Genomic DNA, 17,329 nt, shown 5'->3' with positions numbered 1-17,329 from the left:
TAGACATTCAGATCTCATGTACTTGCCACCCCTGGCAGAGCTAGGACTTCTTAATGACCAGGCAAGAACCTTTTTTTTCAATCTCGCCTTTCAAGTGGGAGACCCAGGTTAGATTCCCAGCTAATATACCTCATATGCAGCCAACACCCACTTGTCAGTGATGCTGAACAGGTTTCAGCAGAGCTTCCAGACTAAGATGGATTGGGAAGAAAGGCCTGGGATCTACTTCTGAAAATCAGCCAGTGAAAGCCCTATGACTCACAATGGTTTATCTGAAACCTGTGATGGGGATGCTGTATGATAGTGCAGCATTTTGTTCCATTGTGTTTGGGGTAGCAGGAGGTTGAGGAACAACTTGAAGGTAGATAACAATAACAAGTAGGCAGACTCCAAGGTGCTACTGAGGTTGGTATCTTTACCTTTGCAGGTCCTGGTCTGGGCTAGGGGTGAGCAGTCACATGACCACTTTGAGTATTCCTGAGATGAAGTACATGGCATAGTGAAAAGAGTGCTAAACTTACTTCAGTCATTCACTCATGCAATGTCCCCATTCCAGCCATTGTGCTAGGTGCTGGTGATTCAGAGATGATTCTAATTTGGAAGAATGGATAATCATAATACAGTATGAAAAGTACTAAGATATAGGGAAGTTGGAGTCAAGGGGCATGAAAGCACAGAGGGGTAGTACACACCCCGGTTCATGGAGGTCATTCAGGAAGGTCAGATAAGACTTTCTGGGCAAGATAATGCTTTAGTTGAGTCTTGAAAGACAAATACATGTTAACAAAGTAAACAAGTATGGCACTGGTGGAGAAAAGGCATGGGCAAAAGCCCAAAGGTGTGAGAACATGGCTGGGGAGGAGAAACTTAAGCAGTTTGGTGTGGCTGGAAAATAGGATGCTTGAGGAAAAATGTAAATTCTGGTGGCATAGTGGATAAGGCACTTGGCTGCTAACCCACCAGCCGCTCCGCGGAATGAAGATGAGATGATCTACTTCTGTAAAGATTTACAGCCTTGGAAACTCAACAGGAGTTGCTATGAGTCAGAATCAACTCCATGGCAGTGAGTTTGGTTTGGTTTTTGGAGGGAAAATGATAAAGATGGACCAGGCTGGAGAGTTTGACTTGATCAGATTTTGTAAATCAAGGTTAGAACTTTATCATAAAAGTAATGAAAGTTTTGACAAAGTTGTTGGTAAGATGGTGACATCTAGAATGCTGTTGGTGTAGTGGATAGATTGCAGGAAAATGGAGGCTGTTGGAATAGTCTGGGCAAGAAATGATGAGGCTGGACCAGAGTCCTAGCACTGGAGACTGAGAGGAAGGGCAAGGAAGTGTTAAAAAAAAAAAAAAAAAAAAAACTCACTGCCATCCAGTCTATTCTGACTCATAGCAACCCCCCATTGGGTTTCCGAGGCTATAAATCTTTAGGGAAGTAGATCACCCCATCTTCCTTCTGTGCAGCAGCTAGTAGGTTTGAACCACTGACCTTCTGGTTAGCAGCCACATGCCTTATCCACTATGCCACCAGAGCTCCTAAGGAAGAATTAAGACCAAAAACCAAATGCACTGCCGTGGAATCAGATCCAACTCATAGCGACCCCTCCTTGGGTTTTTGAGGTGGTATCACTACGGAAGTAGATTGCTCAACCTTCCTTCCGTGAAGTGGCTGGTGGGTTTGAACTGCCAGCTTTCTGGTTAGCAGTTAAATGCTAGACACTACACCACCAGAGCTCCTAAGGAAGTGTTAGAGAGGTGGGATTATCAGGGCTGATGGGACTGTATGGCATAAAAAATTCTCAACATTACGGAACAACTCCCAGTTTTTTTGACTTTGTGACCTTCAAGTTCTGCCTCCCTCCCTGTCCTATTGTGAGGATGGAGCCATATAACTGATGTCAAAGTGCTCTGAAAATGGCAAAGCTGGGTACTCAACATCATCCACATAATCATCAAAGGTCCCTGATCACTCTAGTGAGCTCAGTTCATGGAACGAGGCATGAGAATTAACATAGCCCACGATAGACATCCAGATGTCGGGGAGCTCTGGGGCCCTAGATGGTTAACCTCAGATCCCCTACACCTGCCTAAAGCTGAGACCTGGGGGCGGGGCAATCAAGACCCCACCCCTGGGCGTGGCCTCGACAAGGGCGGAGCCAGCGGAGCTAGAGCAGTAGCCTCAGCTCCGAGTTACCGCTGTGGGGACAGACCAGACCCTCACCGCCCTGCCTACTGAACCCGGCTGAGTCTTCCTGCCAGCCCCTACCAGGTCCCGTCGTCTGGCTGAGCTGTCTCAGAGCTCACCCTGAGCCCCGCACCCTAAGCCCAAGGTAAGGGGCGCGGCCCGAGTATCCCGCCGGGGGTGGATCTGTGACCATTCAGTGCTGGGGAAGGAGCAGGCGCTGAGGAGCAGCGTAGGGCACCGAGGGGAAGAGGCTGGGGGAGACTAGTAAGAGGGAGCGCCTCAGCAGAGGGAGTTGAGGGGCCGCGGGAGGGGCACTGAGGGGCGTCTACCTGGACTGTGGGGGACGCTCAGGAGGCACCAAGGGCAGGAGGCAGAGGAAGCCAGGAGCAAAAAGAGGTCGCTGGGGCTGAAGGAAAGGGGTGAGCGTCAGCCAGAGGGCAGCGAGGAGTCACTGAGGGGCGTCCAAGGTGGGGGATGTTGGGGGAGGAAAGCAAAAAGGAAGGAGCTGAGAGGGAAGGGGGTACCCGGCAGCCTAGCAGGTGCTGAAGGGAGAGGATTGAAGGGAGCGAGAGCGAGAGCGAGAGCGAGAGCGAGGGAGGGGCGTGGAGGTGAGGAGTTAAGGAGAGAGAACTGGGTTGATCGCGATCGTTTTGAGCTAGGAGGCGTGAGGCTCTGAAGGGAAGGGGCTCAGAGCAGTAGGAAGGTGTGAGGTCCGGAAAGGGTAAAGGGGACAGGGTGGGTGGGGGGGATGTGAATGTGGAGAGCTGGGGCCGAAAAGAGTGCGGAGCAGGAGCCCAGCAGGGTACTGGATGGGGTGGGGGTAACCGTGAATAGGGGTGAGGGGTGGGGCTTCGGGAGGGAAAGCTTGGAAGAATGGGAAAGTGGGAAGGGAGCCTTGGTCCACCCTGACTGCAGAGGAAGGGCGCGGGGAGCTGGTGGAGGGAGCGGACTGTTGCTTTGGATTTGGGCAGAGGGTGCCTGGGTTCTGTTCAGGGGTGGGGTAGTACTGGAATAGAGCAGGGGTCTGAAGGCCGGGAATGGAGGAACCCTGGCGGGGAACTTAGAGAGTGTAAGGTGGTGGGTGCCCTGGGTCAGGTTGGGGAAAAGGCTAGGTGGGTGTTGTGTGATGGTGAGAAGATAGTAGGGGCCAGAGTGTAGTCAGTTGGCACCCAGGCGCTGAATGTGTCTTGGCTGCTCAGGAGGCTGAGGAGGGCATGCAGGCACCAGTCACTGTTCCACTGCCACCTGGAATCAAGGACCGGAAGAGAATTCATGGACAGAAAATTTATCCATCCAAAGTCTGGGTTTTGGAGCCCAAGTGTGAGAAGGCACTTTGAGGAGGAGGGCGAGGCCATAGCCTCTGGAAGCTAGTAGAGGTGTGGAGGGGGTTGGGAGAAAGATCTTGCCTTCCCTCATACCTTCCCATAAACACGGTGGGAAGAGGTGGATGTGTATGTGTACTGGAGGATGCGTCTGTTCTGTGCCTACAAACAGGGTGACAATGGAAGTCCATGAAAAGTCCTGTCTATGGTGGTGGGAAGCCTTAGCCTGTGGGAGACAGAAACAGGTTATTTTGGGGAGGTGGTGTGTCAGAGAAGGCTCTAGGTCAAGAAGGAGGCTAGAAGCAGAGAGAAGCATGTTCCTACTAGAGGAAAGAAGCATGAGAAAAGACAAAAATCTAAACACTTCTTAAGGATTATGATATGAAGGGAGGCAGCAGTAACCTACAGAAAGTGCTTAAGCAGGTTTCCAGCTCTAGGTTCTGAGCTCAGGGTCCCTATCTATCTCCCCAGAATCCAGCACAGGGCCCAGTGCAGAATAGGTGCTCAGTAAATGTTGGTTGAATGAGTCAACATTGTTGGAGCTGTGTTAGCACTCCTGCCTCAATTTCCTCATACACCCCCAAGAACTGTTGTGAGAACAAGTAGAATAATGCAGGGGAAAAGAGCTTTATAAACTGTAAGGCACTGCACAAGAGAGACAACTGATGTTATTATGCAGGTGTGCCTCCATTCTGCCAGTGGCCATACCTATGACTATCTCTTTCCAATCTAGGGAAGGAAGGAAATGAACATTTATCCAACAGCTGTTGTGTGCAAGATGGAATGCATTGAAAGCACCTAGTAGAGTGACTGCTAATCAGAAGGCTGGCAGTTCAAACCCACCAGCCACTCCTCGGAAGAAAGATTGAGCAATCTACTTCCAGAGTGATACCACCTGAGAAACCCAAGGAGGGGTCGCTATGAGTTGGGTCTGGCTCAACGGCACATAATAACAACAGCAGAGTGCTTGGCTTTTAGTAGGTACTCAATAAATGGTAGCTATTGTGGTACTCTTAGTAGCTCTGGTGGTGCAGTGGTTAAAGCATTCAGCCACTAACCAAAAGGTCAGAGGCTCAAACTCATTAGCTGCTCCACCAGAGAAAGATGAAGCAATCTTTTCCATAAAGATTTATAGCTCTACTCAGTCATAAGGGTCACTGTGAGTCGGATTCAACATGACAGCAGTAGGTTTAGTTTTGGTTTATTATGGTACTGTTTCTGTGGCTCTAAGAGACATGGAAAAACTGTGAGAAGGTGGGCAAGGCAGGATTAGGGGTGGTGAGTTGGCAGTGAGGAATTGTCTAAAGGAAAGCTGAATTTGTAAAGGTAGAGTATGACTTTAGGGAGGAGGGACACGCAGTAGGTTGAGGCCCACATTTACTGAACTCGCTCATTGACTCCACCAGTAAATGTTTGCAACAGAAAGGCAATGAATTACATTTATTGAGCACTTGCTACATGTTATATACTAAGCTACATGGTTTACCCTCATTACCTATGATCTTCCCAACAAGGTTGGTTTTACAAATAAGGAAACTCTGTCATGTAAAATTTCTTGCCATGATCTCACAGCTAATAAGTAATAAAGCTGGAAATTGAATCCAGTTTGTCTGATTCAAAAACTGAAGGTCTTTCCACTACCCAAGATGACTTGCTAGAAGAAAACATAAAGCACACACATGCAAATCTGAAAGGGCTTATAAAATATTTTCCAATATACTTCACTGATTTTAATGCTTACTAAAATATTTCCAGGAAGCTATTTTATTACCTCAATTTATAGATGAGTCATGGTGTATGATTTCCTAAAATCACACAGCTACTAAGAAGGCCAGGGCTCAGCTCCAATCTCTTAGACCCAATCTCATGTTCTTTTCATCACTTCTTTACTACATTTATTGAATTGATCTCTTTTTGCTGGATTTTATGACTCTGTCCTCTTCTCCGCCTCCTTCCTGGCTGAAGTTGGCTTCTTCCTTAGATGCTTATTTCTGCTGCCTATTAGACTGAAAGGATTTCTTGCTTTTCATATGAGCCCTTATTTAAAAAAAAAAAAAAAAACCCCATTGCCAAGGACCATTTCCTTCTTTTGTCGCAGCATGGGACCAGGGATAACTTCCCTAGGCCTTCATCTGTCTTGCTCATCACGGAGACAACTACCCAGCTCTATCATTTAAGTGACTGTCACAATAGAGAGAGAAGATTTGATTGATGCTTATCTTACCAATGCTGTTCTGCACACACCACTGTGCAGTGACCTGTCTGCTTCAATCTGCCTCAGGCAGCTGCTAGCTGCTGGGAGGCGTTCGCCTTCTCTTCCAAATGTCTGCATAGGCTCTGGTCCCTTGTGAGAAGAACGCTTGGGGGCTTCCATATGAATGTGCCTTGAACTGAACCCCTCAGCCCACTGCCTCTTCCTGTTCTTGTACCACCTAATGGAAAAGCCGTTTTACATGCACATAAACAAATGTTGACCGTACAACATGGCAAGTGCTAGGAAAGAGAAGCTTAGGGTTCTGGGCATGTTTATTTAATCTAAAATTGTTGTGATTTTAATTTTTCCTAGGCACAGTCCAGTCTGGAAGTCATTAGGTAACAGAAGCTCTAGCTTTGGCCCTGCAACTGACTTGTTGTGTGACCTAGGACAAATCATGTCTCTTTGCAAAGCCTCAGTTTTTTAACTCATAAAATGAAGGGAAAGGAGCACCAATGGCTCAGTGCCTAAGGCAGTTGACTGCTAACCAGAAGGTGGAGGTTCAAACCCACCAGCCACTCCATGGAAGGAAGACTGGGCAATCTACTTCCATAAAGATTTACCACCTCAGAAACCCAAAAGGGGTCTCTATGAGTTGAAATCCACTCAATGACTTGTGTGACATCTCTTTGCAAAGCCTCAGTTTTTTCACTTGTAAAACGAAGGGGATTAGATTAGACCAGGAATTGACACTACTTTTTACTCTTTCCTTCCCATTCCAACAACTGTGGCAGACATAGCTAATAGGTGTTTTAACTGTCCTTGAGTCAGCCCTGACCCACTGTGACCCCATGCACAATAGAATGAAATGCTGTCTTGTCCTGAGCCATCCTCAAGATTGGTTATGGATTGGACCTTTGTGATCCACAGGGTTTTTGTTGGCTCATTTTTTTGAAAGTAGATTACCAGGCCTTTCTTCCTACTCTTCTTAGTCTAGAAAAACAAACAAACCCAAATCTGTTGTTGTTGAGTCAATTTCTATTCATAGTGACACTGTAGGAAACCCATGTGGTTTCTAAGGCTCTAAATCTTTACAGAAGCAGATTACCATATCTTTCTCTTGCAGAGCAGCTGGTAGGTTCAAACTGCCAACCTTTCAGCTAGCAGCCGAGCACACTGGTTAACACTGTGCCACCAGGGCTCCTATTAGTTTAGAAGCTCCACTGAAACCCTTCTGCATCATAGCAACATGTAAGCCTTCACTGACAGATGAGTGGTGGCTGCACATGAGGTGCATTGGCCAGAATCCAACCCTGATCTCCCACATAAAAACCAAAAACCAGCTACTGTCGTTTCCGACTCATAGTGACCACCTCCTTGGGTTTCCAAGGCAATATCTTTACGGAAGTAGATTGCCCAATCTTCCTTCCGAGGAATGGCTGATAGGTTCGAACTGCCAGCCTTCTGGTTAGCAGTAAAATGCCTTAAGCACTACACCACCAGAGCTCCCAAGTAGAACGTGAGAATTCTACTACTGAACCACCACTGCCTCCACGACTAATAGAAGCAGGCACTTTCCCTGCTAATTCTACATGAGGCCAAAAATTTTCTCAACAAAGTAATGTACTCTCATATACATTCTCTTACTGAAAATTCACAGCAGTGTTGTGAATTTAGGTATTATCATTTTATAGAAGAAAACACTGAGGCGCAGAGTTTAAGTGACTTGCCCAAGTTTACATATTGAGATACTGGCAAAGCTGGAGCAGAAGCTAGGTGTTTTTTTTTTTTTTTTTTAAATGATAAAGCTGCTGTTCCAAATTCCCTCCCAAGTTTAACAATCTAAAAGTGTAAAGTCAGATGCACCAGAAAAATGAAGATTGTTAATATGACATTTACATTAATAGTTTGGCACATGGTAAATACTCATTAATTGTTTGTTGAAAGAAGTAACATCCCCTAATGATTTACTATAAGCCCAGTGTTGACAGGGTGTGAAAATGGGTGAAACTCAGTTGACTCCAGAAGGGGAGGAAGACAATTGACTGTAAAAATATCTGGGGCTGTTATGAAGCCCCAGGCGGAGGAGGGGGCAGGTGAACAAATTTGACTGTGGGTGAAGAAAAGGGATCAGTGAGATAACATTTATTACCTATCATGTGCCCTGGTGGTATAATGGTTAAGTGTTTGGCTGCTAACCTAAAGAAAGGTTGGCAGTGTGAATTCACCAGTGGCTCTATGGAAGAAAAGACCTGTAATTTACTCCCGTAAAGATTTCAGCCTAGGAAGCCTTATAGCCCTACTCTGTCACATAGGGTCACTATGAGATGGAATTGACTTGATGGCACACAACAGAACCATGTGCCAAGAAATTGGGTCAGATTATTTTCATGTAGTACTGATGTTTCTATTTATGCCAAAGCTCTGCCACGTAAGTGGTGTTTTCTCTATTTTAAAGTAGAAATGCTGTGGCTTAGAGAGATGATGTGACTTGCCCAAGTATTCAGCTGAGGAATGGAGCAGGGACTTAAAATTTTCCTCATAACACTGCAGGGTCCCAAGTCTAGTCTCAACTGTTAGTGGTGGAATTTGGGTAAATCCTCTAATCTCTGGTCCTCGGTATCCTTCACAATCAAATGGGAATAATAATCTCTGTCTTTCTGACTTTATTTCCCAGGTTTATTTAGAGGATAAGATAAAATACATGATCTTGAGATAAAGATTAAATTTGTGTTTTAGTAAAGTTACTTTTTGACCTAGTAATTCCACTTCTAAGAATTCTAAGGAAATAACTAGGAAAGTCACCAAAGATTTATGTAAAGAAATGTTCACTGCTATTTAATTTATAATAATCAAGAACAGGAAAGCAACTTAAATGCACACTGAAGAATTAGTCATATATGTCCATAGGATGGAATATAAAAATAAACACAACCATTGCTGTGGAGTCAAAGCCTACTCTCAGCGACCCCTCCTTGGGTTTCCAAGGCGGTATCATCACAGAAGTAGATTGCCCAACCTTCCTTCCGGGGAGTGGCTGGTGGATTTGAACCGCCAGCCTTCTAGTTAGAGTCAAATGCCTTAGGCACTATGCCACCAGAGCTACTTAGGATGGAATAAGTCAACTGAAATGATATGAAAAGTTTTCAATATCTTGGAAAAATATTTATGATATAATGTTAAATAATAAAAGTTAGGATATGGAACTAATGATAGTATGATCTCAGCAATTAAAATCTACTTCTTGTTATTGTGTGTCATTGAGTCAATTCCAGGGTTTTCTAGACTGTAATCTTTATTGTTATTATTTATTATTTTAAATTTTTATTGTGATTTGGTGGCATGGTGCCTAAGGTATTTGACTGCTATCCAGAAGGCTGGTGGTTCAAACCCACCAGCCACTCTTTGGAAGGAAGATTGGGGAATCTAATTCTGTAGAGATACTGCCTAGGAAACCAAGGAGGGGTCGCTATGACTTGGGATCAACTCAACAGTCGTGAGTTTGGTTGTTTGGTTTTTATTGTGATTTGGGGAAAGTTTACAGAGCAAATTCATTTTCCATACAGCAGTTCATACACGTTTTATTTCATGACATTGATTGCAACTTCCCACAATGTATACAGCTGTCTTCCCCCATCCTCCCTGTAGTTACCTCTTCCCCGTGTCCTTCTTTCCTATGCATTTCTGCCCCACGAGTGATCTCCATTTGCAAATACTGTCTTTCTGTTCTCCCATGATTGATCATTCTAAGGAATATTTACCTGATATAAATGTTCACCCTATATGCCTGTCTATTGTTTGGCTGGAAGCCAGGGGAATGAGTTCAATTACAGACCTGAAGGGTAACTAGGGGCCATAGTCTCGGGGGTCTTACCAGGCTTTATCAGACCAGGAAAACTTTGGTTTTGTTTTTTTTTTATGATTTTGAGTTTTGTTCCACATTGTTTTCCCACTCTATCCAACAGCATTGATCCCTTTCCGAGTGGTTGACAGTGGTAGGCAGGCACCATCTAGTTCTTCTGATCTCATGGTCATATTCTAGGCTGTAATCTGCAAGAGCAGATTGCCAAATCTTTCTTCTGTGGAGGGGTTGGTGGGTTCGAATCACTGGCCTTCCATTTGGCAGCTGAAGACTTAATCATTGTACAACCAGGACTCCTAAAAGATGCTTAGAAAGTATAGAATAAGATGTACAATATGCTACCTTGTATATGTAAATAGAAAGTATGCTAAGATATGCAAGGGAGCTCTGGTAGCATAGTGCCTGAGGCACTTGATTGCTAACCAGAAGGCTGGCAGTTCAAACCCACCGGCCACTCCTCAGAAGAAAGAGGGGCAATCTACTTCTGTAGTGATACTGCCTCGAAAACCCAAGGAGGGATCACTATGAGTCAGGTCTGACTCGACGGCACATAACAACAACAATAAGATATGCAAAGACTGTTTATGAAGGATACATAAATTTACAGTAACATGTTTGTTTCTGAGGAGGAGAACTGGAGATTGGGAATCAGGAATGGAAGCAAAACATTTTTCATTGTAAATCTTTAGGTTCCATATTACTTTTTTATGCTAAAAATTAAGAATACTGTATAAGGCAAACTCTGAATGGTAAAAAGTAACACTTGCATTTAGTAAAAGTTTGTTTGAATTATTTGCAATAAGTGTGTATTACCTTTTAAATTAAGAAATAATCAGTTATAATTTAAAAAGTAGATGGCACTTTTTTGCATGAAAAAATGTGGGAGGAAATACACTAAAATGTTAACAGTGACAGTTTCTGAGTGGGTGGGATGTCAGGTAATTTATAATTTTCTTTTCCCACTTGTGTATATTTTTCAAATTTTCTACAATGAGTATATACATTCATAGCATGAATTTTCTTTTGTAAGCAAAGGTGACTGGCAGCATAGTGGAGGATGTTGTGTGGTCATTGTGGTTGCGCCGTTGTTTTCGGTAGGAAATAGTAATTCTTTTGAATTCCCAATTCTTAAAATAGGCTCTGCATTTTGTACCATGAAAAACTGAAAAGTTAAGGAGAAGAGCCAGTTTAAGCAGGAAATGATACCCTCCTCCTCCAACTTCATTTTCTTCCTCCATGTAAATGCTATGCCCCAGTCTCCAAGTGTCCTGGGCATGTTCCACACTTTCCTGGTGAGCCTTGTCATGGGGCAGATTGATATAGGGCTGGAACTGAGGGTCTCAGATAAAGGCTTGAGAGCTAGGAGAAAAGATAAGGGAAAATGGAGGCCAAAGGAGGCTAGTAGTGACATGTTCAAGGAAGTATTATTACAGAGCTGCTAATAATACCAGTTAAGGAGCTCTGGTGGTATAGTGGTTAAAGAATTTGGCTGCTAAGCAGAATGTTGGTGGTTTGAACCCACCAGTCACTCTGTGGAAGAAAGATGAGGTAGTGTGCTTCTGTAAAGATTTACAGCCTTGGAACCCAATGGGGGTCACTGAGTAGAATCGACTCAATGGCAGTGAGTTTGGTTTTCTTTTTTTGGAATAATACCACTTTGACGCTCTCATGGTGCAATGTATAAGTGCTTGGTTGCTTACTGAAAGGTTGGCAGTTCAAATCTACCCAGAAGCTCTGGGGAGAATGACCTAGCAATGTGCTTCCATAAAGATTAAGAAAACCCTATGGGGCAGTTCTGGTCTGTCATATGGGAGTTGCTGTAAGTTGGAATCTAGATGGTACCCATCAACAACAATACCACATGGAATCTCTTCTTGGGTGGTGTAAACATTAAGCTCTCGGTTGCTAACTGGAAGGTTAGAGGTTTGAGTCCACCCAGAGACACCTTAGAAGAAAGTCCTCATGATCTACTCTGAAAAATCAGCCATTGAAAATCCTATAGCGCAAAGTCCTACTCTGACACACCTAAGATCTCCATAAGTCAGAACTGACTCCGTGACAACTGATTTGGTTTAGTAATGTTGCATATTTTTCTGATCTTTCTTCAAGGGGACCCTAAATCATTATGTCAGCTCCTTGTCCTTATGGGTCACCTGAGAAGCCAATATAGCCGAATCTACCAGTCTCAGTCTTTTTCTTTTCTTTGGGGAAAAGAGCAGTGACAACTCAGACATCATCTCACATTGGAGATGTCCTTCCACCCACTTCTGACCACTCACTCAGACTCTTCTGAGCACCCAGTGCTGAGACAGGAGAGATTTCATGGAGGAGAGCCAGGGCATCTATGCGCAGCAAAATGTAGAAGAAGCAATTAAAGACTCAAGTAAGACCAGCACTCAAGTGCTGGATTGTGAGGTTCAGATTCAAAGTGTTCTAGGAAAGGAAGGAATGACATGTGAGGGCTGTGGTCTCAGGAAAGGCCTGGAACATAATAAAAGTTTGCTGAATGAGAAAATAAATGAATGAACAAATAAATAAACAGTTTAGGCTCTGAAAGATTTGTAATGATAATGAATGTTCACACCTGTGTGGAATTTGCCAGTTTTTTAAGCTCTTAATCATCGCTATCTCATTTGAGTTCTATAATAACCTCAGTAAAAAGGCAGGGAGAAACCATTCTGCTCATTTCTCAGATGTGGAGATTGAGCCCCAAGCAGTGAACCATCTTTCTTTAATTCAGCACACATTATTTCCTAAATGTTGATTATGCTCAGGACTTGTGCTGAAGTTGGGGATACAGAAATTAAGTACATTAACTCCAAAATGCTCAGTGTAAAGGAGGAGCTGGAATATTAAACAGTTCTGAAACAGTACATGTGCTATTAGAGGTTAGGAAGCTTTGTTCTCTGGGAGACTAGAAGTAGGCATGCCATGCACAGGGAAGGTGACTACAGAAGTACCTACAGAAAATAGCATCTATGGCAAGCACTAAAATTGTGCCCCTCGCAGATGACCTGGGTCTACAAGGATGAATAGGAGTTTCTTAGGAGGAAGAGGGATTCTGGATAGAAGGAATACATGTACAAAGGGACAAAGGCAAGAAATAATATGACTTATTTGGGAGATCTGGTGGCATAGTGCTTAAGGCATTTGACTGCCAACCAGAAGGGTAACGGTTCAAACCCACCAGCCACTCCTCAGAAGGAAGGTTGAGTCAGATCTGATAGCAGTGAGTTTGAGGTTTTTCATTTGGAGTAAAGTGTGTCATTTGATGTGATGGTAACACAGGTTAGTGGGGAGAAGAGTTGGGGGAAGACAAAACTTAGTGAGTTGGTTCTTGGGTTAGTTGATTCTTTGTCAAGCTGAACATTTTAGGCTTGACCTTTAGGGCTAAACCAAAAAACCAAACTCACTGCCTTCAAGTCATTTGCAACTCATAGCCACCCTCCTTGGGTTTCCAAGGTGGTATCTCTAAGGAAGTAGATTGCCCAACCTTCCTTCCGAGGAGTGGCTGGTGGGTTTGAACTACTAACCTTCTGTTTAGCAGTCAAATGCCTTAGGCACTATGCCACCAGAACTCCCTGACCTTTAGGGCTGGGGTGCCATAAAAGTTTCTGAAGTAGAGGGATGGTAACACTGTGCTGAACCCTTCATGGAATTTTCATGTGTTTGCTGTTTTTGACTTTTTTTCCAAAATTTGGCTCAGGAGTTGCCTCCTCCAGGAGACCCTTAGCCATCATTCCTCCAGGCTGGGGTACATGCTGTCTGTGGGCTTCTTTGGCCAGGGCTTCCCTCTGTCTTATCCATTGCTTTGTAATTTTTTGTCTACCTTCTTTTTTCACTTTAGTCTGTGGCCACACTAAGGTCAGATATCATGTCTGACTCATATTTTTATTCCCCATGCCCAGCACAGGGCTTGACCCAGAGAAATGTGCTCAGTAAATATTTGCTAAAACAATGAATGGGAGGAGCTGGGTCCCACACTAGGCCCTGAGACAGCATTAAGGGCATGTGCAGTGATGGGCAATTCTGTATGTGTGTGTTTCCTAAGTAATGCTGGGATGGGGTGGGGATAAGTGTGTTAATTACAGGGTTACCATTGGAAAGTCGATAACTCAGTTATGTCCTTGAGTGACCATAGGTCTCTCCTGCAGATGGCTTCTGTGACCAATGGTAAAGCTGGAATCAAAGATGCCTCTGACCAGAATTTTGACTACATGTTCAAACTGCTCATCATTGGTAACAGTAGTGTTGGCAAGACCTCCTTCCTCTTCCGCTATGCTGATGACACCTTCACCCCGGCGTTCGTCAGCACTGTGGGCATCGACTTCAAGGTGAAGACAGTCTACCGTCATGAGAAGCGAGTGAAGCTGCAGATTTGGGTGAGTCCAGAACATCTTGGGCAAAATTGTCTCTGAGAGGCAGGACCAGCTTGCATGGAACTTCCAGGTCTTTGAGCATCAGGTGCCAATGTTGGTTGAATCTGGTCCTTGGGCTTCCCCTTGCTGGTTTTACCTAAGTTTGCTCTCCTCTGAGTACAGTAGCATCTGTTGCTTAACTATCCAAGCAATTTTATCCTGGCCTGTATAAAAGAGTGAACAAGAACCTGGGCATTGGAACCAGAGACTTGGGTTCAAATTCCAGTTGTGCCACTTTTTAGCCATGAAAGTTTGACAAAATTACTTAACCTTCCTGGGCTACCTTTTTCTTCATTTGAATATTGTAATAGTGTCTATATCATATGGCTATTGGGAGGATCAAATGAAATAATGTTTAAAAAAATTGCTTAGCACAGTTTCTGAAACATAGTAAGTGAGCAATAAATGTTAACTACTGTGTCATTTATTTATTGCTGCATGACAAACCACCCCAAAAGTTGGTGGCTTAAAACAACAATAATAATTCATCATATCACAGTTTCTGTGGGTCAAACATTCAGGAGTGGTCTGGGTGAGTGACTTCTGGCTTGAGGTCTCTCATGAGGTTGCAGTCAGATGTTGGCCAAGGCTGCTGTCATCTGAAGTTTCAATTGAGGCTAGAGGATCTACTTCTAAGGTGGTTCATATGGCTGATGAGTTGGTGCTGGCCATTGGCAGGAGGCCCTTGTTCCTGCCCACATGGCCATCTCCACAGAGCTGCGTAAGTATTCTCATGGCACAGAAGCTGGCTTCCCCTCTGCCACCCACCCTAAGTAAGAGATAAAAGGAACTGAAGAGGAAGTAGCAATGTGTCTTATGAACTTAACTAGTCTTGGACTAACCTTTTGGTTACTCTGATTCAGTGTAGGAGGAATTATATAGGTAGTGAAAACTGGAAGACAAGAATCATTGGGGACTGTCTTGGAAGCTGGCCACAAAAGCTAGTATTATTTGTTTCTATCAAGAGTACTAATAAAATGTATATATATTTTAGATGATGTAGCAACACACTTATCATATACTTTAAAATGATTAGTTAGCACTCTTGTTGTTGTTATGTGCCGTCGAGTCAGATCCGACTCATAGCGACCCCTCCTTGGGTTTCCGAGACAGTATCACTACGGAAGTAGATTGCCCCATCTTCCTTCCGAGGAGTGGCTGGTGGGTTTGAACTGCCAGCCTTCTGGTTAGCAGTCAAGTGCCTTAGCCACTAGGGTTGGAAATTTTGAAAATTTGTGATTTAAATTTACGTATTATTTACTGTCTATCCAATTTGTTTATTAAATGGCACATTAATAAATTGTGCGTATATTTATTGGGACATTCTATATATAGTGCTTTTTGTTTTGCAGAGTATCATCTCTCAATGAGCCCCATGAGATAGATAATATTTTAATACTCTCTAGTGGTGCAGTGGTTAAGTGCTTGGCTGCTAACCCAAAAGTTGGTTGTTTGAACCCACCAGCTGCTCTGCAGGAGAAAGATGTGGCAGTCTGCTTCTGTAAAGATTTACAGCCTTGGAAACCTGATAAACCTGTTCTACTCTGTCCTAAAGGGTTACTATGAATTGGAATTGACTCAATGGCAGTGGGGTTTTTGTGTTTTACTGAAAAAAAAAAAAAACTCAGACTAAGGGATTAACTAAGGAGCTCTGGCAGCACAGTAAGGAGCTCTGGTGGCGTAGTGCCTAAGGCATTTGACTGCTAACCAGAAGGTTGGCGGTTCAAACCCACCAGCCACTCTGCAGAAGCATGACTGGGCAATCTGCTTTCTTAAAAATTTACCCCCTGAGAAACCCAATGGGGGTCGCTGTGAATTGGAATTGACTCAATGGCAGTGGGTTTGATTTGGTTTTGGAAGGAATTAATTGACTTGCTTTAGATCACACAGATAGAAAGTGGGATTTGAGCACATATCTTCTGGTTCTAATGTATGTGCACTTTTCTCTACATTATGCACCTGAGGCCTTATAAAGCCCTTATTTCCATTTATGATAATGTTAAATGTTAATTTATAAAGAGACACAAGTTCACTTTATTTATTCTCTATTAAAGTACTGAGGTGTCATAAACCATTAGAAGTGAGAGAAACCATACAAATCATTTAGTTCAGTTATTCTCAAAGTGTGGCCTCCAGACAGCAGCATCAGCATCACCAGGGCATTTTTTAGAAATACAAATATTCTTAGGTCCCACCTCAGTCCTACTGAATCAAAAACCCTAAGGGTATGGCCCAATAGTCTGTGTTTCAACAAGCCTTCCAAGTGGTTCTGATGCAGACAAAAGTTGGAGAACCATTGATCTAATTTAACTAGATCATGGTAAGTGCCAACAGACTTTTATTAAATACCTATTATGTGCTAGGTGCGTTCACTTGTGTTATCACACATCATCTTCACAGCCAAAGTGCAAAGGGGTATGAGAGTGCTGGGTATTTGGGGCATGGTGAGCAATACAGTGAAACTGGAGCAAGGCTGTGAAAAAGCAGGGAGGGGATGTTGAGAGAAGAATCTGCTGGAGAGGCTATCGGGGACAGTTTTGGGGCCAAGGAAACATCATATAACAAGCAGAAGATTCTAGCATGGGCCAGTGACTTCTAAAGTGGGTGTTTGTGTGATGACCCTGTAGGGAGTTGAAGAAATTATTAGAGCTTATATTTATCTGTGAATATAAAAGAATTCATTTGAACTAATATGTATTCTATGGATTGAGACAGATGTCTTCATCTGGTGCCCATGTAGTACTCTACAGTTGAAAAGCCCTGAGGGAGAATGAGGCATCTTGCCCTGCTCTAAGGGGTTGGCAGTGGTGCCTCCCTCAGCCTTTTGTTCTTTTTCAGCCCTTTATGAGCTTCTACAGTTTCCCTGAGCTTAGTTAAGTGGATTTATTGATTATACCGTCTAGTTTTAACTAAATGAACACTCACAGTGAATATGTGGCTTTAAAAGATTCCTGCAAAGAAACCTGTGATTGAAGATTGTGCTAATTATAGTGAGCACGAGAAAATGGCTGAACTTTTGTTTCTCTTACTCCTAGCACAAGTTAATTGCCAGACACATTTTGAGGTAAAATCAAGAGAATCTAATTAGATCTGACATAGTCAATCATATTGCTTTTACTGAAAAATATATTAGCAAAGGACTTTTTGTGTATGTGTATTTTTGTAGCAAAAATAAAGTTTTCTGTGCTGTTAATAAATGTATTAAAAATTCAAACATTTAAAGATTATTTCATTTTCTATGTATTTTAATATAGTTTTGTGTATGGAACTATATACATGTATGGTTGTTGTTGTTGTTATGTACCATAGAGTCGGCCCCGACTCATAGTGAGCCCTCCTTGGGTTTCC

General features: G+C 43.4%; 1 protein-coding gene across 1 annotated transcript in view; it reads left to right on the top strand.

The window, feature by feature from the left end:
• The first annotated feature begins 13,684 nt into the window (after window positions 1-13,684).
• Window positions 13,685-17,329, top strand: part of RAB3B (RAB3B, member RAS oncogene family) — a 73,808-nt gene continuing 70,163 nt past the window's right edge. The window contains exon 1 of the mRNA XM_007945893.2: window positions 13,685-13,945. Coding sequence (XP_007944084.2) covers window positions 13,685-13,945 — 261 coding nt within the window. The remainder of the gene's footprint in view (window positions 13,946-17,329) is intronic.

The sequence above is a fragment of the Orycteropus afer genome, unplaced genomic scaffold (genome assembly GCF_000298275.1).
Source record: "Orycteropus afer afer isolate SDZICR_OR568_19922 unplaced genomic scaffold, OryAfe1.0 scaffold00145, whole genome shotgun sequence".
Lineage (NCBI taxonomy): Eukaryota > Metazoa > Chordata > Mammalia > Tubulidentata > Orycteropodidae > Orycteropus > Orycteropus afer.
Note: the sequence above shows the minus strand (reverse complement) of the source record. Positions and strands in the feature narration are given on the sequence as shown.